We start from the raw sequence: 27,773 nt of genomic DNA, 5'->3' as shown, positions 1-27,773 counted from the left end.
ACGAATTCCGTCCTGCACGGAATCCATTTCATTGCTCAAAGGAAGAAAAGTTGCACACAAAATGGAAAATTGTGATTAAAAACCGCTAGAAAATAAATCAATAAACAGACAAACAAAATAAAACAACATCAGTAAACCTTCGAGCTCATTGGCTGGAATTTTACCCGCGTTACGCGCCGGTATTACGCATGCGTTACGTCACCGTTTTAAATCAAACTCTTGGTCCTTGTGAATGTAGTAACGTTTAACTCCAAAAAACATCGTTTCTTTCTTTTTCTTTTGAAAGAAATGCGGCAGACTAGTAGTTAAACTACTTTTTAACTCTCGGGAATTTATTTCACGTTTCCAAAAGAGCTTTCGTGACTCTCACGTGAATGTAAACAGACACCTCTTGATTTATTTGCTGCCGATAATTTTCGACGTAAGAAATTTATTTCTTCATTCATACATCACTCTCGTCTCTGCTCCTTGTACAAGTACCTAGCCAAGAAGTTTTTGCTGCATAAAACAAATGGGAATGAAAAAGGACAAGGATTCAGAGGCGAAGGAGAAGCTTTTGGGTGATTCGCTAAAGGACGAGCCGGTCGACAAGTAAGTTTTAGCGAGAAATATTTTAGTAGGCTTACAAGCTCTTTGCTGCATATTTTTTAATACTTCCATTACCTTCATAACCTTATCAGTCCCTACTCCCTTATTTATGCTTTGGTCATTCTAAGTCATAAAGTATTTATTTTCTGTACCTACCCTAAATATCAACTTCAGCTGCGGTCTGAAATTAATCTTGAATGCTTGTAATGTTTATCTTGAACTTTGGACAGTTTCAACGCTACATTTGCTTGTTTTTTTTAAAAAATCTTGGCATCCGCATCACTGAAAATAGCACTTAAACTCAATTGAAATTTTATATTTGAGAGCTGAATCTTAGACAGGTTACATTCATCAATTATTTTCTTGCCCGCTGGTATATATTTAATATTGGGTAATTCTGGTAAAGTGATACCCATTCCAGACAATGAGCTGATTAGCTGACGCTGTGTTCACACTTAGTGCCTGAGCACCACCATAAAATTGCGTCATGTTCAAACACAGAAAACCTAAGTACCCAAGTAGCCTTAAGTGTTTTAAGTGTTCGAGTGCAAGGTTGAGACTTTACACTCGGGCATGGGCATCATGCTCGAATTATGGCGTGTGTACTGGAAAAAATAGTGTGTTCACTTTGGTGCCAAGCGAGAGGGGGACAGGAGACCAGGAGAAAAGGGGTGGGAAGTGGGAGAAGAGAGGGCGGGAAACGGATTCCTAAGGCGGCGGGAACCGGGAGAAAACGAGTAAAATTTCGCAATGTTTCGTTATATTTCGCAATAGATATAGGACAAAGAGGAGGGCACCACAACGGAAAGGGGCGGGAAGCAGGAGTTAAAGGTACAGGAAGCGGGAGTAAAAGGTACGGGAGGCGGGAGGTTCAGTCCCCCCTGTCCCCACCCACTGGCCAGGGTCACTGTATTGTGTTCTTGGGCAAGACACTTTACTTTCACAGTGCCTCTCTTCCCCCAAATGTATAAATGGGTGCTGGCAAATTAAATCATAGGAGTAACCCTGCAATAGAGTAACATTCCGTCCAGAAGGGAATTGAAGTACTTCAGTTGCTTCATGCTATGGAAACCAGAGATACATGCCAGCTTGATGAGCACTTGTTCAACTGTGTTGTTCCAGGAAATATCCATACCTCTCCCATGGAAGGTTGGTTTGAATCCCCCTAGCCCTCTGGAAATTCTAGATAAGCCCCATACTTTCCTTAAAAAATTTTGGCTTTTGAGACCCCTCACCCAATCAGAATTCCCAGTGACCTTCCATGGGGTGGACAAAGATATTTTCTGGAACTGCAGACTTTTTTTACCGCACAGTGTGTGTTAAGATGTACCGGTTTCTGAAACTCAAGTATTTATTCTAAGGTAAACAATGAGCCATATACCTCCATGTTGAACAGAAAAGTACACTTTAAAACTCAACCTTGATCGGCTAGTGATGGTTGATGTCTGTATCTGTCAGGACCCCTTTAACTTTTCAAAAGATAGAGGTAACCAGATATGGGTAAGGTATAGACTGTCATTTTCCCTTGGTTGAGAATATTTAAGCTACTCGGTAGTCTACCCATTTTGAGGGGTGTAACAATACATCAAACTATCGATGCATCGCAATTGGGAGTGCTCCGACAGCGATGCATCAATCGCAAATTCAACAATCGATAACAATCACGATGGTTTCATTAACTATCGATAGTTACGAAAGTTTTTCAAATGGTGTCCTGTAGTACTTTTTCCTTCATTGAAAAATGCCTCTCTTGTTCTCTGGCCCCGTTCTTTCTCTCGGCTTTCTGTTCGTTGTTTCAGAATCCGTACTGTATAACAAGCCATAAAGGCAAACTTCACGGACGTCCCTCGTCTCCAGGGCCTTATCTGCGTTCAAAATGGTGGTTCGAATATGTGACCCTTCACGCAAAAAGGGGGCTTATGAAAATTTCACGATGAGGCTGATTTCACCATCACGACCGTGAAACGGATAAAAATGATCGGAATTTCCGTAAAATTCCTTTAAAGCAGCGTGAACACGGCGTGAAAATAAATCATGCCACCGTGAAAATAATCACGCCGTGAAAAATGGAAAAGTTTTTGTGTCATGAAAAATCCACCCTGTAAAGTAATTTCACGCCGTGAAAAGTCGCGCCCCGCAATTTCACGCTGTCACGCAATTCATTGCTTCTATCTAAGTGAGCCGACGGTGACTTCGTCTCTCGTTTATTATTATTTTAACCGTTATTCATTCTGCGTTCGAAGGCTGATGAGTTCTTCTAAGCGAATTTTCTGGTAAAATTATGTTGCTCCTCGTCTGCTCATAGCGCTGTAATAAGATCGTTTTTATTTGCGGAAAGTGAAGATGGGAATGGAATGGATTTGTTCAGAAACGCCTTGAATGCCTATGCTATCCCGCCTCTTGATGTTGTGAGTAGACAATGAATACAAACTTCCGTGATTTCATGTTTGCAAATAAACTTTAGTCAGTTACTTTCATGGCGAAAGACAAGACAAGAAAGATTAGGGATGCCGCCAGATGACCCGACAATTGACCTTGCATATTTAATTAGGGGCTTATTTCTGCTCCAAACAAATTTTCTTTCAAAACAGTTTCAAACTGTGGTCAATTTTATTAATAAAACCACTGAAAGATTGAAGAAAAAGAACAAATTTCTCTTTCATGAAAAGCGATTTACTTTAAAATGCGATCAGAAAATAAATCCGTGAACACGCAACATAACGATGTGTTTGTTTATTTAAATCGGCGATAAATAAATTTTATGCCGACAGAAGTACTACAGAAACTGGTCAAATTTAACTTTATTACACAGCAAAGACATTTTAAAAGTTTTTTCGAGACTTTACCTTCAATTTCAAGGCTTTTGCGTTTGGCAACCGAATGAAACTAAACTGTTTACAGATCTTTACGAAAAGTTAATCTTTATACAAAGCCGACAGTGCCAGACTGAATGTCGGCGATACGTTTTACGGCTCGCTGAACATGAAACATGAAAGTTTTGGTGACGGTTTAGCGAGACAAAGCCCTTTTTGACAACTTAGCTACAGAAGGGTAATTTAATCTGCACCTGTTACAAACAGTTTAAGGAGTTTTGGCCGCGGAATAAAATTTATTTATCACCAGCTCACTTTCCATGTCGCTCGCGCAAAACATTGTCGGAAACCCCTTCAAACTTTGATTGATGGAAATCTTCAGAAAAGTTTCCGCCGGTGTTTTCGTTTCTGAACGTGAATTACTTTTTTGCATTGCATGGCGTGAATATTTCACGAAGTGATTTTGATTTCATAGTCTTCAGTTTCACGCCCAGAGTGAAAATTTTTCAAACAAGAGTGAACACGGCGTGAAATTTGGAATTCACGCCGTGAAATCTTCATTTCACGCCCCGTGGCCGTGAAATAAATTTCACGATTCACGGTTTGATTCGTAAGCCCCCTTTTCGCGTGAAGGGTCACATATTAACTCCATCTCCCTCTAGGATAAAGAAATGATTACAACGCTATAAGGTCACTAATTACAATACTATCGCAATAGTATGGCAATAGTGTCACTACTATCGCAATAGTATTGCAATAGCAATTCGACTATCGCAATACTATCACAATAGGCAAAATCACCCCAATAGTCACCCCTACCCATTTCTCTGGGGTAAACAGTAGTTAACTCATATTTTTGTACAGAAACGAGTACAAACAGCGGCAATTTATCCATTCCTATTCAATGAAAATGGTTATCTTGAGGTCTCTACTGTCTTTGAAGTCTAGAAGGGAAAACTTCAAATTTCATCCATTTGGTTTATAGTTATACTTTTTGGGTTTACAAACGAATTAATTGACAGAAGCAGTCTGTCAATTATATATTGTATATGTAAAATGCCTCTTTTCTGACGTTGTATTTATTTTAAATTAATAAATGGTGGTCACCCAACTAGTTTAGCTTTTTAGTTATTTTGGGTGACCAGCAACTGTTTGTATTTTTAATTTATTTATTGTTTAAACATTTCTTTGTAATTTTACAGTTCAAATAAACTTTGTTGTTGTTGTTGTTGTTATCTGCGTTCCCAGGCTACTGCAACAGTGTCATCAAACAGAAGTAAAAAAATTATAAGAAGAAATAGCCATGCAAGTTCTTGACACAGTGAAGTGTTTTTGCATATTTCTTTTCAGTGATCTGAGATGGAAATGTAGACTGTTCATAGTCTACCACATTTTACAACCTGATGTAGACTTTGTTAATCACCAGAAAAAACAACCTAAATATTGTTAAAAATTTACCAAATACCTTATTTATTCGATTAACTGCCCAACCTCGAGTAAGTGCCTACTCTGTAGACAGGAAAAGTTAATAAGCGCCCAGCCTCTAATAAATGTCCACCCCCATCTCCCCTATCTGCCTTCAAAAAATACTGAAGTGCACCAGAGGAGTACTTTGATTATTATTGCCATTGAGATTGAAGTTGACTAAGTACTACAAAGAGACTTTCCTGAAGACTGCATTTTCTCTTTACGGAAACTCTTTATGGAAATTCTGCTTTGTTTATTATTATTCATTTTGTTGTAAGTAAACTTACTTGTTGCGAGAAATAGTGAAAATTTAATAGGCACCCAGTCTGGAATAAGCGCCCACTCTCAAGGTCCAAAAATTTAATAAGGGCCCGGAGCACTTAATAAAATAAATATAGTATTGCCAAAAAAGCAGTGGGAAGATGGTCTAGAATAGAGCACATATATCAATCTTTAAATTCAGTGGTGATAATAGTCTGCAATCTTATTTCCTTTCAATCTGAATCTGAAGTTATGTCATAAATTAGCATTTCTTAGCCTGGTACATGGTCACACTTTCATTCCTGGCTAGTTTTCAAGAAACAAAATTGGAGATTAAAATGTGTTGCATAAGGGGAAAATTGAAAAACATCAGACCAACTTCTTGTCAAGTTTATCCCATTTTGTTAAACAATCGACAGTAGATGTTGTTTTTAATGCCAATTTTTTTAAGAAGTTTTGTTTTATTTTGCAACCATTCCGGCAACAAACCGATGAAGACCGACCAAAGTGATTCAAACTTTGTTTAGTATCCACGATCCAAACTTCTAACATGAAGTGGCCAGAATCCAGGCCAAAATTCTCAGCTAATCTGCGAGCCGCTGTATTTTCAAAATCCGCAAATCCGCTTAACTGAATGTATCGCAAAAATCCACAATCGGTGCACTTTTTAAGGCCAAATCCGCTGATCCATGAACCTATGCACCCCCTCCTAAGCCTAAATAGCACTCTGCTTAGCCAAAATAATACTCTGGTTAACCTACAATTAGCTTAGGCAGCTTGGAGTTAGCCTTTTTATTGGGATAATTTTGGGATTTCTGGCTCACATGGCTTGCATATTGTTCACACTCCTTGTTTACACATGCCTGGGTATTCTTTTCATCTTTGCTGCTTTGTACTTAGAATCGATAAGAAAGCAAGGCTTGAAGTTGAAATTAGCTAGTAGTCTGTCATTAATATGCATAATAAGAGCTATAAGTGCCCCCGCCCCTAATCAAATCTCCCCTCACCCCTCTTCAAATGAACACCCTATTATTCAAAACGTTTAAAGATGTTCCCCAGTAGGGTTTCCAGATTCCACGTTCCCGGCTAAAATTTTCCCTCAATCCCATTATCCTGATGGTCTAAACCTCCCCCCCCCCCCCTTACCTTTTTCTCTCACTTCCCGCCCCTTTCCCTAGTGAGCCTCTCTATGGGTACCCACGGTCTTCGTTTTCTTCACAATTTTTTTGCAAAACTTGTTTTTTTAAAGCAGATCTTCGTTTTATCTTCGTTCGTTTTGTTTTTGCGAAATGTGGTCAAATGCCAACATTCAGAAATTACAAATATTTTCTTACTGTTTACGAATTTTTACAGTTTTATATCGGAGTGTTCAATTTGATCACACAAATTTCGGTCAATTTCAGATCCTCGCATCAATCTTGAGATCTTCGTTTTTTCCGCGGTGATCTTCGCGTCTTCGATTTCTTCGGAAATACCCTTAGAGAGGCTCCCTAGTGGTTCCCTCCTATGTGTCCCATTTGTAGCAAAATGTTACATTTGCCAATTCACATGTCCCATTCATAATTTCAATCCCGAACCTCGCTCCCTTTTCCCTCAAATCCTGTATCTCAACTTTCAAATAAGCCAAATCCCAAAAAACCTATTGGGGACCTTAGGACCTTCTAAGCCCATACACCCCTCCCACTGGGTGACCCTATTCGGCGGAATGGCGGAATGACGGAACGGCACGCGGAATGGCGGAATGGCGGAATATCCTAAAACACGGAATGACGGAATATCCTAAAACGCGGAATGACGGAATATCCTAAAACGCGGAATGACGGAATATCCTAAAACGCGGAATTGTGAAACATTAAAAAAGAAACAACAACAGCAACAAAAACAAACAAACAAAAGGAAAATTTTAACTACTAACTTTCTCAGACAGCGATTATAAAGGCTAAGAATGTCGCTAATAATGATTCAGGTTCTTTAACTTGTGGATATTCGTTGCGGTGACAGAGAAACCAAGTTGTTTACGAGAGGGACTAGCAGTTGAAAACCAGTTAACACTTAATATATTCCTTAAAATGACGGGTTCTTTATATATCTTCTTAATCGTTCGAGGACGTCGATCTCGAGCCGGGATTTCGTGGTAGGATATCGAGTGATCAAGTGAGGATTTCGTTAATTTACAGAAGACGTTCTCGCCCCGTTCGAGACAATGAAACGTACAAAGCCGAGGTACGTAAACGAAGCCGTTATAAAGAAAATGGAAGGGCCTGAAATTTATTGAGTTCGTATTGAGAAATAATAATAAAAGGAAACCAAAAACAAGGGGTTTCCGGTTGGTCACCCATCCAAGTACTAACCCCGACCAACAGGGCTTAACTTCGGCGATCGGACGAGAGCTGGTGCTTTCCTTGTGGTATCAGTCCCAGAGACGAGAAAAAATTTACAAGAGTCATGCAAATAGAGAACAGAAATATCTGGTTAGGTGTAATGGATCTTTTGAACGATGCTATGACTGGACTTATACTGTTATAAGGCCATCCCAATAAAATGTTTCGTTTCCCATCGCCCCGTGTCTTGTGATGGTGGGTCGGTCGGTCGGGCAAAAAAAAAAAAAAAAAGAATGAACACTTTAAGGGGTCTGGGTTCATTTAAGAAGCCAGGAGATGCAGAACCGAAAGATTTTGTTTCAGTCGATCTCGTAGCCTGCGTTGCAGACGAACAAAACCCCGGATATAACCGGGGTTTTGTTCGTCTGCAACGCAGGCTATCGATCTCGCTGAGAATGTTGAAACAATCGTTAATGTCCTTGGCACGAAACAGCCTTTAAAAAACTTAGTATCGATGTTCATTAAAGACAAGGACATCACATCATACCAATTGTTGTTAATAAAACAAGATCGTGTGCTTGTAAATTAAAGTACTTGCCTCTTTGACTAGTGAACCTGGAATTTTTTTTTTTTTTTACATTTCGAAAAAAATGGGTCGGTCGGGCGATGGGAAACGAAACATTTTATTGGGATGGCCTAAGCTGATTTACGCGCTCTTTCTGAGCCAAAGTTAAGCCCTTTTGGTCGGGGTTAGTACTTGGATGGGTGACCAACCGGAAACCCCTTGTTTTTGGTTTCCTTTTATTATTATTTCTCAGTACGAACTCAATAAATTTCAGGCCCTTCCATTTTCTTTATAACGGCTTCGTTTACGTACCTCGGCTTTGTACGTTTTATTGTCTCGAACGGGGCGAGAACGTCTTCTGTAAATTAACGAAATCCTCACTTGATCACTCGATATCCTACCACGAAATCCCGGCTCGAGATCGACGTCCTCGAACGATTAAGAAGATATATAAAGAACCCGTTATTTTAAGGAATATATTAAGTGTTAACTGGTTTTCAACTGCTAGCCCCTCTCGTAAACAACTTGGTTTCTCTGTCACCGCAACGAATATCCACAAGTTAAAGAACCTGAATCATTATTAGCAACATTCTTAGCCTTTATAATCGCTGTCTGAGAAAGTTAGTAGTTAAAATTTTCCTTTTGTTTGTTTGTTTTTGTTGCTGTTGTTGTTTCTTTTTTAATGTTTCACAATTCCGCGTTTTAGGATATTCCGTCATTCCGCGTTTTAGGATATTCCGTCATTCCGCGTTTTAGGATATTCCGTCATTCCGTGTTTTAGGATATTCCGCCATTCCGCGTGCCGTTCCGTCATTCCGCCATTCCGCCGAATAGGGTCACCCCTCCCACTTGAAATAGCACCAGAAAGAATCATGGCATCACTCTGCAGTTTGTTTTTTTCTTTTGATATAAAATTAAAGGTGTCTTTTGTCAAAGCGGGTGACACTAAATTTAGCTTGGCGCCCCGTAAACAAACCCCACAAAATGCCTGTCAGAACATATCTCCCAAAGGTCTAGCCTCCTACGCAGACGTTCTTAGGGCTCGTCATGTGTTCCTAACATAAGAACGAGCCCTAAGAACGTCTGCCTAGGATCGAGGCTGCCAAAGGTCATCAGCTGATTTGTATCCCGGACTTCCCCTCCCTCCCACAGGACCTTAACTGAACTTGGAAAACTGGCCACTGGGAAGAAACGGACCCTTGAATATGTTATGATTGATTTTATCTAACACATTGTTCCAAACATTATTTCCTGTAAAACCAGTTTTTGTCTTTTTATATACTGGGAAAAAACTGTATATGTGACGCAGGACACGATCGCGAAAATCGGTTTTAGATTTTCGCTCCCTTGACCGGAAGTGGGATTGTGTTACACTTGTTGGTCAATAAAACCAAAGTTCGATCACAGTAAAAACATATTCGTAAGGCTTGATGCTTTTATAGCACCGCCATTTTCGATATATTTCCTTGCAAACTTGAACTTTGAAAAATGATAAAATCAAAATTAGCATTGCTGTAAAAATATTTGCATTGACATGTGATCACAAGACCGGTTGATCACACGGCGGGTGCTTTGTTTGCGACGCCATTTCCGGTTTCAGGTGAACGTATCGAATAACATTTTAGGCCTCTTGCAAAATACTGCGTTGAAACTGTATGCAGGAAAGGTAGAATCATAGCAGTAGAAGGCATGGTTGTTGGAAGAAATAATAAAGATTATGGCCTAAAAATAGAAACCAACAAAACGTTGTAAATACAAAAGTCGGACTCTTCAAAAACATCCCTTCGTGCAACATGTGTGACCTTCACGTGATAAGGTAAGGCCATGTGTTTGCTTTGTGTGGGGAGGGGTAAGTCGCAACTTTGGAAAAGCTATTTTTAAAAGGTTTAGGAAGCTAAAACACCTTATCTGAGAAAATAATTCGAAGAAAGGGAGACTAAACTTGTAAACTGAAGTTAGTTTAGGGTAGATAATTTTTTGAAAGGTAGTTAATTTGAGATTTCTATTTTGCCGTTGACGGCCTCCCCACCCTCCAGGCGGAAGTCAGCTGGAACATGCAAATGTCACTCATCTGGTTTCCGGCCTCCGCAACCGCTCCCAGCGAAAAAAGCTTTCATTTAGTCTGACACATTGAAAGCATAAGATTGAAGTGTTTTTTAGGTTCTTGCATACCGCAAAACCTTAGCACGCTTCGATCGAATCTTGCGTATTAGGTTTTTTTCCAAAAACCTTCTAAAACAACCGTGTCAGAGTGGTTCTGAGCTATCGAGTCACGCGGGTGGTCTAAACAGATCTTGAAATTTTTTTTCCAATATGGGTGCCGGTGGCGAAGAAGTTAAAATTGAGACGAAAGCGTTTCTCCAGAAGAAAGACGCAAGTCCAGCCAAGAAAACCCTGCTTGTGTCAATGGAGCCACGAGATAGGTATGTTAGATTTAGTTAGTTAAGTTAGGTAAGGTTAATTAGAAGGTAGAAATTTTTTTATGTCGATCGCTTTGAGAAATTTATAGATTATGTTTCCCGTTGCATCATCACATAAGACTCACAGCTCTTATTTCTTAGTTTAAGCTCTGTAAAAACATGTTATAAGCATCGCAGAGCTCAAGGTATCTTTAGATAAGCTTAAGTTTAAATATTTGTGTAGTCTTCGTCGCGCGATTTTAGTTAACTGTCCGTCGAGCGTCCATTGCCTGGAGCTTTTCAATGAACACCGATGCTTTGATAATTGTTTAGGGTGGTCTATTGTGCTGATTAATGCTATACTTGTTGCTATTGAGCAAAAATTCAAACATAAGTTTTATAAACGTTCAAGTGATTTGAAAATTCGATGCAAATTTATAAATATACACAGTCAATTGTCAGGGTATTTTGCAGTGAAGCCGAAAAATCAAGGTTATGTTTACTTTCGCTCATTAACTCGAATTAACCGTTGCATTTCCTACTTGTTTCCTGAATTCAATATTTCAATCATTTACCGCGCAAAAACATGAATTGAAATCACTTTTATCAATATAAAGATCTAAATGCAATATTCCGCGCCGCGGTTTTGACCTTCAAAGCAATTTGGCTTCACGCATGAAATCAACAAGCTTGATATTTTCCAGGGAGTTAGATAATTTTCTATTAGAAAAGAAACAACAGAAAGTTAGTTTGCATAATAATTACATTTCAGAACTGCAGGTTTTATATTAATCTGTATGTTAAAAATAGAGGGAAGGAAAAAAGGTCGCATTTTAAGATATTTTTAGCACTGTTTATTGAGAATACTGTAAACGCGTAGAGACTTTCCGTGCACGGTTCTGCTAATATAAATATCCTGCCCGGAAATTCAACAACCAAATGAATGTCCTTATCATTATACCCAAGAAAGTTCTGCCAAGCTTGTGAACGTGACAGGATTTTTCCAACTTTTAATCCCAAAACCAAAGCGTCTCTCTTCTTTTACTTGTGGTTATCTAACCTCAACCACACTTTTCCCTGGTCTGCATATGTTTTAACTTATTTTAGCAAAATTGTTACATTTCTTTGTGGTCCTGTGCTGTGCTGTGGGGCACAATACCTGGCAACTTGTTTGCATCTTATTGAATAATAATAGCTCCTATTGCTTCAAATTGCCTCCTTCCTGAAGAGTTCTGACAATGTGGTCGGGAGTCATGGGGAATTCTGCTACTGTTCCGAAAGTTAACTCAGGTTCTTTTTATTTCAACTTATTGATAACATTTTGTTTTTTAGCTGTTTATTATGTAATACAGGGCTTCCAAGTTTTAAATGTAGCAGATTCTCCTGCAATTTCCTTCTGTGAGCAAGCAATAAATATCAATAATTGCTCTTTGAGAAACAGTCGGCCATCAAACTTTGCTTGATTTTGGTATTTTTCGATTGTGTGAATCAACAACACAAAATCTGTCTGCTTTTTTGCAAGCTAGCGCAATATCTTGTTATTAAAATTGTTGCTTATAAGAATATAATGTTTTGATCCACGGTCACTTAAGTGTAATATTCCATAATTTTCGAGCTTTTTTAAAAGTTCGCGGACACCGTACCTCACCGATTTCGCTGAAATTTGGCATGCAGTCTTGTTTTAGGGTCCTAACTACCAAATGGATATTAAAAAGTTTCAATTCTTTTTATTTTGGAAAATATCGAGAAGGCCGATTTGAAGCGTCCGTGACGGCCCGCCAACATGGCGGATCGAAGGTGTTCTTGTTACTTCCACACTGAACCTGCCGTCACAGTTTCTCGATCATACTTGGTATAGTTATAAATAACTATCTTTCTTCTTTCTATATATCAAAATAGATTCGGCAAATGTTGAGTTTGGATGATCAACGGCCAAGAAGTTCGAAGGTATGTTAACGATGTTTTGAACAGTCTCAAATTTACTACAAAATGAAAGGCTTATAACTCCACTGTTATCTCGATTTAGAACAAGCCATTTACCATGAACAAAGCTTGTTCATTGGTGAATTGATTCCATTAATAAAAAAATTGGGGAAATGTAACCGTTAAGAATAAAAAATTATGGAACCTCTAGTAAATTGGCCATTTCAGCGCCATTTCAGCGGATCAGCTCATTTAACAGCAAATAATCGGGAGAAAAATGAAAGGGTTACAGTCGTTTATAATAAGCAGTTTTCAGGTATACTTTGCTTATCTTAAACAAATACATGATCTTTGCCAAAGATATGGCGATTTTTGAGCGTACGATCGTTTCTCCAAATTTTTATGTCGGCAACTTTATTTTATTTGTTGTCGAGATTATACGCTGTTGTTATTCAATATTCGTTTCCCAAATCACTGTTTAAGAAATTGCCCATTCCGTAACAGGGTCATTCTTACTTTTTCTTTAAAAATTACTAGGAAAGCAAGAATGTCATAGAACGGTTTTATACTAGTGAAAATACCTGTCAGACATAACTTCAACTGTTCGTGTTATCTGGCTGTTTTCACAAATATGCAAATTAAGGAATTCTTAAAGTGCCTATCTTTAACTATTTCACGCTTAAAGATTCCTCTAAATCTTTTCGCCTACCTTTTGGCCAAACGAAGTTTTGTGTCTCCAGGCAGAATGCTCGTTATCAGCAATGAAAGTCGAAGAGATACAGAAGCTCGAGTAAAATTCTAACTGCTGTGAAATGAACATCGTTTGAGCTTGACGTGTATTTATAGATTGCGCTCGAGCTCCGTTAATTAAGTTTATTCATTTGGCGATCAGATAAAAATCAATGAATGATCAGAGTTATTAAAGCCCATTTCTAAGCACGAGAGACACGGAAGTTTGTTTCAGAAGCATTTATGCATAGAAATACCGGTTTATTTTTGAGCGGTAAATCTGCATTTATAATAGCTGGGAGTTTGGGGTGTTTGTTGGTGTTGTTTTTTTTGAGGGGGCTCGGGGGGGGGGGGGGGAAGGTGGAAGTGGTGCCTTCGTATCCTCTTTTGTTCTTTTACACAGTGGCCTGAATTTGGAACAGTTCGGGGAATGGATTATCAATTACTCTTCGTTATGCCATGTCACCCCTCAATTCTCGATCGCGATAAAAAATTTATGGCCGCCCGGTCCATTTATGTAGTTCTCCGCCAGGTCTCTCAATAGCAAGAGCTCATACCGGTTTCCGCAACGTGAAGCGACAACGAGTATTTTTTACTCCACCCGGATGGGATGCTATTCCATCGCAGGGTTACCTCCCTTCCCGAAAAGCTAAAGATTGACTGGTAATCATTTTTACACCTGGGTAAGGAAAGGGACTCTGGGAGTTGAGAGGCTTTCCAAAGAACTTAACGCATTGTCCCCCAAAAGCTCTATCCAGGACTGTTTGGTCCAGAGTCCAGCGCAGTGACCATTATTAGGCCATCACGCTCCCCAACCGTGTAAGAAAGTGCAAAAATCTGCTTGTATAAGCCCTGGGGTTGTACAGTTTGGTACGAAATGTGGGCTTTTAAATGTGGTAGGTCTTATATCCGTGGTTGGGGTGCGGTGGCTTAAAGCGAAATTAAAAAACTTCTTGTTTTCTGAAAAACGTTTTTATAAACTGATTTGAATTACATTAATGAATTAAAGGGACAGTGTCACCAAGATTTAATAAAATTTAAAACTCTCAAGACGGTAACCTGGTAGGAAAAAAGTGGCCTTAAACTTTGACAGTTGACTTGGAAGAAATATATGGGCCTTGAATTGGGAGGGCTTATAAGAGAAAAGGATAAAAAGGGGAATTTCACAGAATCTGCTCAACAGCGTACTCTCGAGCAGCTTTCATTTATCTGCCCACTGTCTTTTTCTCTCTCCAGGTTTTAGTAAGGCCAGACCGCTATGAGTGGATTTACAATTCATATTAACACTTTTTTGAGATTTTTAAATCCCGGTTCGAGCTTTGGGGGGATATTGCGTTGAGTTCTTCGGAAAGCCTCTGTACTATCATACCGTATTTACTCAAATAAGCGCCGCACCCGAATAAGCGCCGCCCTCGAATAAGCGCCGCATTTCGGACAAAAAAAGTTAATAAGCGCCGCCCCCGGCGCCGCAGTCCCGATGCGGCGCTTATTCAAGGAAATCTGTTTAACTAGAAACAGAACTACAAAGCAACTCTTAAACAAACTTGGACATTTCTTTCCATCAAAAGCGACGTTCTGCAGTTCAAAGTGCCTGTTTTACCGCTCAGTTTTTCTATTGAACATTCTTCAGTACAATCTTCAGCAAGAGACGACTTTTGGCAATTAGGGGACCCTATTTTAATAAATGTAAAGGATTAGATTCTTTGTGGCGTCAAACTTTTTAATAAGCGCCCTCCTCAAATAAGCGCCGCCCTCGAATAAGCGCCGCACTGGAGGCGTAAAAAATTTAATAAGCGCCGCGGCGCTTATTCCAGTAATTACGGTAGTCCCTTTCTTCACCTAGGTCGGCGATAAGGACATACGTGATGTAAGTCATGACGCATCACGAGAGGTGTCCTTATGGAGAGGTTCGACTTTAATAAAAAAAAAAGTCCGAGATAACAAAAACAGCCAAGTTCTCACCTGCTTTTTTTTGTAAAAATCTGGACGAAAAACATTTGTATCTTTTAACTTGCCCTAAAAAGAATTGATTCGAAATTCATTTCAAATCAATGAGGAAAATGTGTTAGCTTCACTGTTATTATGTTGTTTTTGCCGCGAGTAAGCCACGCCTTCTTCGAACACGATAATTACTGATGACACAAACGTAAAGTCATGTTCATTTCAAAATCAGCTCGCATTATGCTTATTAACAGATGAGCTCTTTTGTTCAACATTCAGACCACTGTGTCAGAGATCTAAAGAGGATTCGGAGGCACCACTTCCACCCCCCCCCCTCCCCCCCGCCTTCCTACAACAACACCAAAAAAAACCCAAACTCCCAGCTATTATAAATGCAGATTTACCGCTAGAAGCCGAGTATTTTTTAACCGCGTCAGTCAATAATAAACCGGTATTTCTATGCATAAATGCTTCTGAAACAAACTTCTGTGTCTCTCGTGCTTAGAAATGGACTTTAATAACTCTGATCATTCATTGATTTTTATCTGATCGCCAAATGAATAAACTTAATTAACGGAGCTCGAGCGCAATCTATAAATACACGTCAAGCTCAAACGATGTTCATTTCACAGCAGTTAGAATTTTACTCGAGCTTCTGTATCTCTTCGACTTTCATTGCTGATAACGAGCATTCTGCCTGGAGACACAAAACTTCGTTTGGCCAAAAGGTAGGCGAAAAGATTTAGAGGAATCTTTAAGCGTGAAATAGTTAAAGATAGGCACTTTAAGAATTCCTTAATTTGCATATTTGTGAAAACAGCCAGATAACACGAACAGTTGAAGTTATGTCTGACAGGTATTTTCACTAGTATAAAACCGTTCTATGACATTCTTGCTTTCCTAGTAATTTTTAAAGAAAAAGTAAGAATGACCCTGTTACGGAATGGGCAATTTCTTAAACAGTGATTTGGGAAATGCGAGCAACAGAAGTTCTTGTGAAACGAATATTGAATAACAACAGCATATAATCTCGACAACAAATAAAATAAAGTTGCCGACATAAAAATTTGGAGAAACGATCGTACGCTCAAAAATCGCCATATCTTTGGCAAAGATCATGTATTTGTTTAAAATAAGCAAAAAATACATGGAAACTGCTTATTATAAACGACTGTAACCCTTTCATGTTTCTCCCGATTATTTGCTGTTAAATGAGCTGATCCGCTGAAATGGCGCTGAAATGGCCAATTTACTAGAGGTTCCATAATTTTTTATTCTTAACGGTTACATTTCCCCAATTTTTTTATTAATGGAATCAATTCACCAATGAACAAGCTTTGTTCATGGTAAATGGCTAGTTCTAAATCGAGATAACAGTGGAGTTATTAGCCTTTCATTTTGTAGTAAATTTGAGACTGTTCAAAACATCGTTAACATACCTTCGAACTTCTTGGCCGTTGATCATCCAAACTCAACATTTGCCGAATCTATTTTGATATATAGAAAGAAGAAAGATAGTTCTTTATAACTATACCAAGTATGATCGAGAAACTGTGACGGCAGGTTCAGTGTGGAAGTAACAAGAACACCTTCGATCCGCCATGTTGGCGGGCCGTCACGGACGCTTCAAATCGGCCTTCTCGATATTTTCCAAAATAAAAAGAATTGAAACTTTTTAATATCCATTTGGTAGTTAGGACCCTAAAACAAGACTGCATGCCAAATTTCAGCGAAATCGGTGAGGTACGGTGTCCGACCAAAGTTCGAATCTTATAGACTATGACAATTAAGAGGCAAATATTTGAAGGTATTTTGCAGACTGCAATGTTTGCACAGCCATCCCTATGGAACCATAACATTATTTAAACAGCCACCACTGTTGTATTCTACAGTAATGCACCAAGTCCATTATTTTGGACCATGATTTATAATTCAATCAATCAAACCAAGCAGTAAAGCCCTTTAAATCTTAGAGGAAACAAAGATTGCTTTTCAAATTGAATTTCTATCTTTCCTCTGACTGTAAATTTAAATTATTTGTTTACCAAGACGTTGAACGAAGGAATATGCCTTGGCCTGTGTGTACCAATATTGTTTATTAACTACATTTAACTAGCTGAAGCATTGAATTAATAATGTATTATAATATAGTGTACATGTTTGAAATTATATAAAATAATAAATAAATAACTAAAATAAAAAATTTTTAATTTTTTTTTTAATGGAGTGCTGAAAAAATTCCTTCAGCCAAGCCATAGTACTAACTAAAGATGATATATCGCAGGTTGACCTTTGAGCAAATAAGAAGGTTCCATTGTGTGCTAAAGCCTTTTTCAATGGCTTACAGTACTTCATCTGCCAACAGAGATTCCAAAAAATAATGTTACTTGGCCATTAGGCAAGCAATGGATAAAACCTGTTTTTTTTATTAACAAGTAAGAGATTTATCTAAAGTCAATTTTTTCGTTTGTAGGTTCAACGTTGTGTACCTAATTATGCTTATTCAAGGAGTAGGGACTCTGCTTCCCTGGAACATGTTCATTACTGCACATGCGGTAAGTATATTGTAAACTGTTATAATCCCAGGGGGTACTCGAGATTTCAAGTGACAGGGATGATCGAAGGATTTTTTGGGTTTGAAATTTTTGATTCTGGAATATTTTTGGGTAGGCAAGTTTTGTCAAGTATTTTTGGGGGGGCTTGATTTGAGAAGGGATTTTTGGGGGTATTTAAACAATCTAAAGATTCATGGTAGTGCCTTGGCTGGGTAGTAGTAATGTTTTTACAGTTTTACAGTTCGAGTTACCGGGGTTCTACTGTATTTGTGTTATATTGTTCCCCCTTCCTGGAAATTTAAGGGTCAGGAATTCAGCATGGGATCCTCTGGGGAATAAATTTTGGTCCAGGGATATTTTTGGGTCTTGATTTTTGCCGCCATTCGATCATTTCCCCCCCCCCCCTGAGGTTATAATGTGGCTTACTTGTAGAATAATTAATAAACAAAACACTGATTAAATTTGTAATATGAATACTTTTTAAAAAAAATAGAAATAACTTGACACACGACCTACCTTTCTTCTTGCAGTATTTTCAAGAAAAATTAAAGAGAGATGAAAGTCTAAAGCACAGCTTTGAGAATTACTTCTCAGTGGCAGCCATGGTTCCAAATGTTATTATGTTCTTGCTCAACACTCTTTTTAAACACAAGTAAGATTTTTTTTATAGTTCTTTGATATGTGTTTAACATAAATGTGGTGTTCAAATTAATGGCAGCTCCATGATCAAAAACATCAAACAGCACAACAAACAGCCCAGTGCACACGTGGATAAGCAAAATGCACAATTGAAATAGTTGTTATGGAAAGTTTTGTGGTGGAAATTGTTTTGCTTAGTAATTATACTGCAAAAAAACAAATGTTGATGCCTAGCCAGCCCTTTGCACAGCACTCTGGTTGCCAAATCGGCAACCTGTTTGAAAAAATTTAGTCACCATAGTGACCACAATGGTTGCAGCTTGGAGCACTGGTGGAATCACAGTTTCGCCATCCTTTGACTTCTCAAAGATGCTGATAACTTAAACCAAACGTTATTTCCTTGGATTTGCCTTTCTAAGTTGAACACTGCAATGTAACCCCTGACCTCTCAAACTTCTGATTTCTTGAACCATTTTTGTTTCCTTTGGAGATTTGAGAAATCAGGTTTCCACTGTAAAAGCTAAATTTTATAGCTTGGTCCGTCATTGAATTTAGTCTTTGTTTGATATTGTCAGCGAAACCTGACATAGTTTTGAAAAATTCCTTAAGTTATCATAAACTGTGATATCCAGGACAATCACTAAGAAAATCAGACAGTAAATTATCCTCAGGAACTTCTGCTTGATGCATGTGCGGTTTTATTTTCAGGGTTTCGCTTCAAGTCAGAATGCTGACGTCAGTTTGTATTATGACATTGTGTTTTGTGGTCACAACAGTCCTTGTCGTCATTGACACATCAAGTTGTAAGTACATATTTGTTCATAGTAGATTTTTTTCTATATTTACCGTCGCTTGCATCTAAACACGAACACGTACTGCCGAAACATGATCTAATTAGGTATTAAACGTGGTATGATTGGTTGTCAAACATTTGAGATTAGCAGACCATAATGCGAACTTTCGCACTTAAAATGCTCACCATAAAGACCATAAATCCTGAGTATGGGCAAAACTTTACACTAGAAGTGATTCAAGTGAACCTGCAAATGCATATCGACACAGATAAGGATCATTTTTTGGAAGAAGTCTCTTTATCAAATCTTTCCGCCATTTTGAAACCAGAATGCGTTGAACTTTTGGTGCAAAAGTTGCTGTTACCGTCTGCCAAACTTCAAACATTCGATGACCAATCATGACACATTTAATATCCAATTAAATCATGTTTCTTGTTCACACTTAGATGCAAGCGATGGTACTGTCTCAAAGTATAGCAAATAGTATATATAGCTTTCAAACTATAGTCAGTTGCAAACTGGAAATATAGACGTGAGAATTATGCTTTTTATGCTAGCTTACACACATCTCATTGCTTTTAATTATAGTAAATGTTCCATTCAAACAATGATATAATATTCCCTGCGACTAGCAACCCATCCAGGGGAGAGTAGAAATGCTCCTAGTCGCTTTGTGCCTACCGAAACTGGGATAAGCTCTGGCCTAATTGGCCACTAATTGTATGCAGACTTTACCTTTTATTTGTATTTTGTATTTTAATATTTTTTAATGATTTAAAAGAATACATACAATGTTTTTTTTTACTACACTTCTACCTGCAAAATACGTTAATTTACAATGCTGAAAATCAGACAAATTTGTGTGACATTAGAGAATGTCAAAAAGTTTTTCTACATTAAATATCCATTTTTTATTTACATGAACTTGCAAGATCTTAATAATAATAATAATAATAATAATAATAATAATAATAATAATAATTATAATATTTAATAAACATATTCCTGTTATCTATTCTAACAGGGACAGCAGATTTCTTTTATATCACCATTGGAACAATCATCCTGATCAACAGTGAGTTAAAAATTTCCATAATACTTAAAATGCTATGTTGACCATAAGTACTGGAATTAAATATTGATACAAAGTTTTGAACTCCTTGGAGAAATAATCGTGAGTCGAACCTCAAGGCATTTGTATATCGTGTATCATCAGGGGACGGAAATCTTAATAAAATACTTCACAGGTAACAGCTTAGGTTTTTTGCACAGGTTTAATGTACCCTAAGTAGATCTCACTGATAGTTTTTCCCTTAATAACGGAAGCATGTGAATGTGTGGAATGGAACTTCCCTTGGGTTGAATGTGATTGAGTTGTGTTCTAGCAGAGCTACACTGTACTTTGATGGCTATTTTTTCCAGTGTCCAGTGCCGTTTATCAGGGTGGTCTGTTTGGCGTGTGTGGAATGATGCCACAGAGATACACTGGAGCTGTAATGACTGGCCAGGTAAAATAATGTTTATATTTGACCTTGTAAACAGTGGCATGATTTTGAATGAATCATAGTAAAGGGTTTATTTTAGAAAACTGCTTTTTGGAGAGCCCTGCATCACCTGCAAATACAGCCGCCTCTCATCGCTCCCGCCACTACAGACAAAATTTCTCTCGTCCGTAGCTTGGAGGGATGAGAGGCAGCTGTATTCACAGGCTAAGGCCTGTAGTGATTGAACTCTAACTCGAGTACCATTTGGGGCTAGTTAAACATTAATGAAAATATGATATGCCAGCATTTTTCTAAATAATAGGGAGGCCGCATCCTTACTAAAACATTCTCTGAGAATTGAAACGTTGTTAAGATTGAACTAAATTATTTCACCAAATCTTTTTTTCCCTTTAAACAGGGTGTTGGAGGTACATTTGCGGCTTTGGCGAGTATTTTCTCTCTTCTAGGTAAGCTCTTGTCAGTTGTGAAACAAACATTGTTAAACAGTGTTTACAAGTACATTGATAACTGTTTCCTAGACAGAATAATTTTATTGAGCTGTCAAACCCAACCTTTCCCTTTAACTACCACACAGGGATGTAGCTAAGATTTCCAACAGGCAAAATTTTCTCGGTCACAGGCAGAAGGTTTTGGTCACATTTAAAGAAAGATCTAACCAGACACAGTGTTTTAGCCGGAAAAATTAAGTCCTCAGGTGGCTATTTTTCTGCCTTCCACCTATTATTACATCCCTACCACATCAAAAAGGTTAATCTTTGAATCCTCATGTGGCAATCTTAGCCAGGACACTTAACTTGAGAAGCCAGGCTTGGAACATACCTTGCCTTTAAAGAATTTGCAGTTAAATTTATGTAAAAATTGCTCTCGTGACAAAACCTTCTTTGTTTAATTCTTTTAGGAGGGAAGGATGCTGTGAGCAGTGGATTTGGTTACTTTATGTCGGCAGCTATTGTGTTAATGTTGTGTCTTATCACGTACATCATGCTACATAGGCTGGTAAGAGATGACTTCAGACATTAATTTATTTTAGTGGCCTAATGATTGGTGCGCTGGACTCCGCATTGAACGGCCAGGGTTCAAGCCCTGGTCGGCAGGCTTTTAGCCAGGTGGGAGTCCAGGGTACATACCATTTACACCGAAATTCCGAAAACTCCGGATGGAAATTCAAATGGTATGCGCCATTCTGTTTGGAAAGCTTTAGAAATTATGGACTACTGGACAGGGTAATATGCACTTTTCACTCTTTTTAGCCTTTTCAGCAGTTTTGGCTCTACTTCGTAACTTTTCCTTCTCCCATAAGGTTAGGTTAAATCATTTAATTTTTAAGCATAAAATTTTCAACCAGATGGTTTGTGTAAATGGTAAGTACCGCTGGAGTCCTGTATAACTGTATCTAGAGAGGTTTTTTCAGAGAATTCGGAAATCTTTAGATACCTTTGCACTCATAACTGCAGAAAAACAGTTTAAATAATAAAGGTTCTCTGTTTTCTTTTCTAAACAGAAATTTGCCAGACATTACATTTCACCACATGAACACAGGAGTGAAATAAGTAAGTAAAGGTTTTTAGATGAAAGTGACCAATAGTATATCCATGGAATGTTTTTTTTGTTGTTGTTTTTGTTTGTTTGCCTATGGTTCATGGGATTAACTGTGGTATAGTTAACATTGTATAACACAAGCTTCTGTGAAATCCATCATTTTTTTCGACTTTTTTTGCTTGTTTACAAGCAAAAAGTAGGAGAATAGCGTTTACGTTGGGTAAAATCTGAACCGAAAGGGATCGCATTCTTGTTAACTCTCAAGGGACTGTTTTAATTTCTCAAGGGAATACTTTCCGCTGTGGGTGATCAAAGCGCGTGACTTGTAAAGTGTCACTCTATAGTTGTGCTTCAGCACTTCCGTTCTTGTAGAAAAAACGTGACTTGTCAAATTTACAAACGTTATATAACAATCAAAAACGTGAGTAGCCCAAATCTTACGTCACATAACCAATTAAGAATGTAAGGGGTTCAGCGCTCGAAGATCGAAGGCAGCGAAGTTTAAAACGATTAAGAACGCAATTTGTCATGGTACAAGTCTTTAGGCGCTAATTTAATTTAACCTAAAACGATTAACAACGCAAATTTGTACTCGTACAAGTCTTTCACACACTAAAACGTTGCTAATAGTTAACCAAAGGGAACTCATTTCGTGACAATTGATTATTTCTGCTGAGTTGCACAATTTAGAATTGCAACATCATCTAGCGAAGCGCACTATTACTAAAAATAGATTTCGCCGCATGATACCCCCCGTGTGAGTCGGACAACAATTTTAGTTTCGGCAAAGGCTTTGTATGGAGGGGACGCATTCTTGACAAAAAAAAGGGCGAGAAAGGCACAATTTGAGGCCGAGATTCTCGAAAGGCTCGAAAAATGATGGATTCCAAACATTTTTGCTTTAGTAAGTGAAAAACAGTTTGAAGGTATCCAAAAAATGGCCCAAAATTGAATTTATTAGTCGAAGATCAGGCAATGACACCTTGATTCCCACTGCAAAATTATTCAGGCTGCCGAGAAATTTAAGCGGCGGATAGCGAATTACTATCGAATTATATAATTGCGAAGGATAGCACTTGTATGTTCGCTTCATTTAGGCCCCGGAAAGATCGTCGGTTGCAAGAAATTCAGAATTCTTCCCGAATTTGACGGCACTGATCGCCGGCCATCCGATCTCATTTCGACACATGATAGATAGAGGGCGAAAATATTATGCTATTCAAACGCCTTTCTAATGGAATTGACGGCAGGGTTTGATTTTAATAATTTAAATTTATCCCCATTACTATTACAGACTGCAGCTACAGCTGCCGAGCTCGATCAGTCTATATTAAATACGCGACAATTGTGTAACGAAATTGACCTCTTTAAATATTCGGGTCAGGCAAGGAGACCGATCGGACGAGCGTTTCTTTGTGTAATTTTGTGGTGGCATAAATCTGAGGTTAGCTCTGTTGTGTTGCAAAATGTGCCACTAAGAACAGTGTAAACGTTTTGAATTTCTCATAAAAATAAATGTTTTCTTTCAGCAAATCCCGGCAGCAAATCGGGCCTTTATAATCCATTCAATAACTGAGAGTAAAACATTTTACACATTTATTGAATAATCGCTCTGTTTGACAAACCTTTTGTTTCAAACCACGGTTTAAACTTTCTACGTTGCACAGGTAAGGCTTTCTCTCGAATTCCGAGCCAATCTGGCCATGGTTTTGTGCCTGGGTTTTGTGAAACAATCGCTAAATATGCCTCCGAAGTGCCCGCCAACCATACATTGTTCTTACAGAGAGCGGTTTGTTTGTCCGAATTTTATCTGACTCACACCGGGGGTCAAATTCTGTGACGTCATTAGTGCGCTTCGCTAATTACAACATCATTAAATGTGTTAAGTGATATTTACAAGTGTTTTTGTAGCCTGTTGTGAAATTACTTCCAGTAGAAGCAGTAAACGCTAAACGTTTCTTCTGTTCAGAAGTTAATGCATCACCATTAGAAAAATAAACAGCAACGGTTTTACTGGAAATGTAGTCGTTAGAAATGGCATGTGTATTCGTAAGGTAAAGAATAACGCGAGGAGAAGCGGCTTTTGGTAATATTCAAACGAAAATTTACTTCTCAATGTGGGGTTAAGATTGCGTGACGAGACAAAAGGTCTCTGTCGTGCGTTACCCGGCTAACCTGCGATCAGGCGTTATTTTTCTCGCTCAACGGAAAAATGAGCCTTCCCTGAGCCTTCCCTCCGCCATTTTAACCAAGCCATAGTATATGAGTCGCAAAGCACCCAGCCGTCGCGACTGACAAATACAGCATTTCCTCCGCGAAAATAAAAAAAAATGCTTGAACTGAAAGACGTTTGAATTCTTCCATGATATGTTCGAACAACAATGCCCAGCATAAACCTTCTACTCATACTAACTTCATGCAAAAAAAAGTCAATATCTCGAAGAGATCTTTGATTATCTAAACCAAAAACATTTAAGACGGAATCTGCCAGGACTTTGAGTATTAATTAGACAAAATTATGCACCAAAATTATTTACATCTTATTGCAAACTTCTGTGTTACTGTTTTAAATATCTTATCAAAAGAAATCATTTCTTACAACACCAAATGTCAAAAACAAATTTCAAAATCCCACTGAATCACTTCAAAGACAATTTTACAAAATAGCTACACGAGATTTTACCTATAGTTTACATGCTTCAAGTTATTCAAGTATTTTATTTCTTTTTTGTCCACAGAATTTCCAAACATTCAACCTGATCAGATTGAGAGACTGGCAAACTGGCAAATACCAGCTTCAAAAAAATCTGGAAACTACAAACACTCCACATTAAGTGAGGCCAAGATTTAACTGTATATTGTATTAAACGTTGGCTTGTCATTTCTCTATCCTACCAGTGCTATACCTTAATTGACCAAGGCAAGTAGATAAATAAATAAATTTGTATATGTACTTCTTTTAAAATTGCTCAGGTTTGGATAATGAAGCACTTCTTGCAGTAAATGTTCGTCCAAAAGAAGTTGAAATTTACAGGAAGGAAAAGCCACCATTTATGTTGGTCTTCAGACAGGTAAGATGAAAGTAAATTGATTATATACTTCAATTAAGAAACAGTCTTAATTGCACACTCATGTGTGCTTAGGAAGGTTTGTACTTGATTATGTTTATGTTCTGACACTGAACAGGAAAGATACAGCAGATAAAATCCTTTGTGGTTTTTTTTAAAACAACTTTTGTCCTTTGAAACATAAAAGCAAGTAAATGCACAAAAAAATTTTCTCTCCTATTAGTTTGCAGGAAACTCAGCTACAACTTAAAAATGCTCCTGCTATTATTTTTTCAGATTTTTAAGCTTGGTGCATCAGTTGCATTTGTGTTCTTTGTGACATTAGCAGCGTTTCCTTCATTGACATCAAGAATACAATCTGTGCACGCTAAAGATAAAACAGAGTGGACAAGTTAGTATTTGTTGTAATTTTGTTGACATATGACTTGTTTGCCATGAAATGTTTTTGAGGGATTAGGAATTTATGTTGTTTCTTTTTCACAGGTACTTATTTTGTGCCAGTTACTTGCTTCCTTTTGTTTAATATTGGTGACTTCTGTGGAAGACTGTCAGCATCTTTTGTACAGTGGGTATGTATAAATTGTTAATACGTATACTGCATATCTATGTTCTGAATTTAAGACAAGGTTAGTGGCCTATGTGGCCTACTAATTAGTGTGCTGTAGTCCGGATCAAGTGGTCGGGGTTCGTGCCCTGGCCTAGTCACTTCACGCTAGGGAAAATGGGATAAGCTCTAGTCTGATGGGCCACTAGGCTCGAAAGCTGAGGTTACCTTAACATTTTTTTGCTTTATTCGCTATCAGCATGACTCCCCTGCATTACATTGCAACCTGTAGGTTAGTTGAAAATACCCCAGTTATTAAATATTGGTCCAAACTGACCCCTTAAACCTGGGGGTTTTCCTAAAAAATGGCAGTTTAAGGTACATATGCCTATCTCTTTTTCTTAGGGGAATGCAGCCAAACTAATCGCACTCTCTCATATTTCTTTCAGCCTGGCAAAGATGGTGTGCTTCTTCCATTTTTCTGCTTCTTGAGAGTTATATTCCTTCCTCTGTTTGCGTTTTGTAATGCGGTACCAAGACACAATTCTCCAGTATTTTTTCATGAGGATTACTTCCCTATTCTGTTCATGGTACTGTTTGCAATCTCCAATGGTTATTTGGGAAGCCTGTGCATGATGTATGGACCATCGTAAGTTAAACACTTGTTTTTATATTCATCTAAATTTTGTTGTATTTCTACTTTGAAGAGGACCATAATGCTTACAATACCAAGAGAAATTAGCATCTAATATTATTTCCTCCCATAAACCCTAACACATAATATTAATAGTGAAATGGAAGTGATTAAATACTGTAAGTATGTGAGTGAAACCTTTCAAATGAAAGCAGTACTTTTATGCGGAACTGTTAATTGTGCTGTACAAGGTGGTTCTAACTTTTACAGCAAGGAGCCCAAAAGTGTGTCCACTTTAATTCACATTCTTTGATGTTGTCATTATACAATTAAAAGATGAGGATAGCTTGCTGTTTATTTCTCATTGGATTATATCTGCATGAAAGAATGTGAATTACTTAAAAGTGGTCACACTTTTGGGCTCCTTGCTGTAAGTCTGTGTATGAAACCTTAGTGTGTGACCATTCAAATGGAAGCTATTGAGCAGTACTTTCATGTGGTGCTGTTCAATTTTCAATATTTTTGCAAAATGAAATCTAAGATTTTCTTTTCATATCTGGACTTGAAAATATACTTAGAATGAAGTGTAATGTAGTCCGTAACAGCTTCAATGTTTCTTTTCCATCACAGCTTGGTGGAGCCAAAACATGCAGAGACAGCAGGCACTATGATGGCCTTCTTTCTGATCATTGGCTTGGGATTGGGAGCAGGATTTTCATTTGTTATCACCATGAATCTCTAACAGAACTACCAAACTGCTCACAGATTACTTCTCCGCAAGTCCTAGGGCCTGTCACCTAAAGCGACAAAGCCTGGTTTCCATCTAGAAACAGTTGTGTAGCAGTGATTGCGATAGGTTGAATGCTTTCTGGAAACTTGTGGGCTTGCTTCCAAGTTGTGTTCTGAATCCAGTATGAATTGCCTTCAGCGTGTGCTGCAATTTTGACATGTATCATGTTCCCTCCAGTTGACAAGCAAGTTGGCAGTTTGAGGACCAACTCGTGGATTTTAAAATGTTTGATTCAATCAAAACAGACATTGTTGATAAAACAAAAAATTACATATATAGAAAATTTAAAGAATCATCATGGCACCTGCCAAAAAATACTATTAAGCAATATTTATGGCAGCCGTGTTAACCACTGTATTGTGCTAGTATCAGAAACTTCTGTTGCTTTTAAAAAAAATAATGTGGGTATTGAGATTTCGAGGTACTGTATTTTTGGGAAAAAGTGGGAAAAGAATAGGAAAATATTAAAAAAAAAAATGCTAAAAGACTTTAAATTGAACAAAAAACAGCCAAAGTCGTCAGGGAAAGAATTTGAGGGCATCATCAACTGGAGTTCTTCAGCAGTGATAAAAAGTTGTTTGCCTCATACCTTGTGACAACTGTACACAAGTTGACAGTTTCTTGCTGGCTGCGATTAATTGGGTAGCTACGTAAAAGTGGAAAACTTGTTGGCTTCAATGCAAATTTGATTCGCAAGT

The 27,773-nt window shown here is 38.0% G+C and overlaps 1 protein-coding gene and 1 pseudogene across 3 annotated transcripts; one reads left to right on the top strand and one right to left on the bottom strand.

The window, feature by feature from the left end:
• The first annotated feature begins 233 nt into the window (after window positions 1-233).
• LOC144630584 (equilibrative nucleoside transporter 1-like) lies at window positions 234-27,689 on the top strand. 3 transcript variants are annotated; one of them, XM_078488957.1, is made up of 16 exons: window positions 234-591; window positions 10,348-10,438; window positions 17,481-17,562; window positions 18,093-18,214; window positions 18,910-19,004; window positions 20,020-20,070; window positions 20,418-20,503; window positions 20,898-20,946; window positions 21,399-21,496; window positions 22,002-22,050; window positions 24,778-24,873; window positions 25,013-25,110; window positions 25,384-25,498; window positions 25,591-25,676; window positions 26,101-26,300; window positions 26,916-27,689. In XM_078488957.1, the coding sequence occupies exons 2-16, from the start codon at window positions 10,422-10,424 to the stop codon at window positions 27,025-27,027; spliced, it is 1,356 nt and encodes a 451-aa protein (XP_078345083.1). In that variant the 5' UTR covers window positions 234-591; window positions 10,348-10,421; the 3' UTR covers window positions 27,028-27,689. The 3 variants fall into 3 exon arrangements, with proteins under 3 accessions (XP_078345083.1, XP_078345082.1, XP_078345081.1); XM_078488956.1 differs by lacking the exon at window positions 10,348-10,438; XM_078488955.1 differs by lacking the exon at window positions 234-591 and having other exon boundaries at window positions 9,326-10,438.
• LOC144631246 (5S ribosomal RNA) lies at window positions 7,431-7,547 on the bottom strand (annotated as a pseudogene).
• Window positions 27,690-27,773: the final 84 nt, after the last annotated feature.

Source organism: Oculina patagonica, chromosome 11 (assembly GCF_052425735.1).
Source record: "Oculina patagonica isolate OP01 chromosome 11, crgOcupat, whole genome shotgun sequence".
In the NCBI taxonomy this organism is placed as follows: Eukaryota; Metazoa; Cnidaria; class Anthozoa; order Scleractinia; family Oculinidae; genus Oculina; species Oculina patagonica.
The sequence above is the reverse complement of the archived record's forward strand: the minus strand, read 5'-3'. Positions and strand labels throughout refer to the sequence as shown.

What these genes read in the sequence shown, in the direction of transcription:
- LOC144630584 (XM_078488955.1), top strand. Translation starts at nt 10,329, where the DNA reads ATGGGTGCCGGTGGCGAAGAAGTTAAAATTGAGACGAAAGCGTTTCTC. An exon ending in TGTTCATTACTGCACATGCG is followed by an intron (nt 17,563 to 18,092) that starts GTAAGTATATTG and finishes TTCTTCTTGCAG; the next exon opens with TATTTTCAAGAAAAATTAAA. An exon ending in CGTCATTGACACATCAAGTT is followed by an intron (nt 19,005 to 20,019) that starts GTAAGTACATAT and finishes CTATTCTAACAG; the next exon opens with GGACAGCAGATTTCTTTTAT.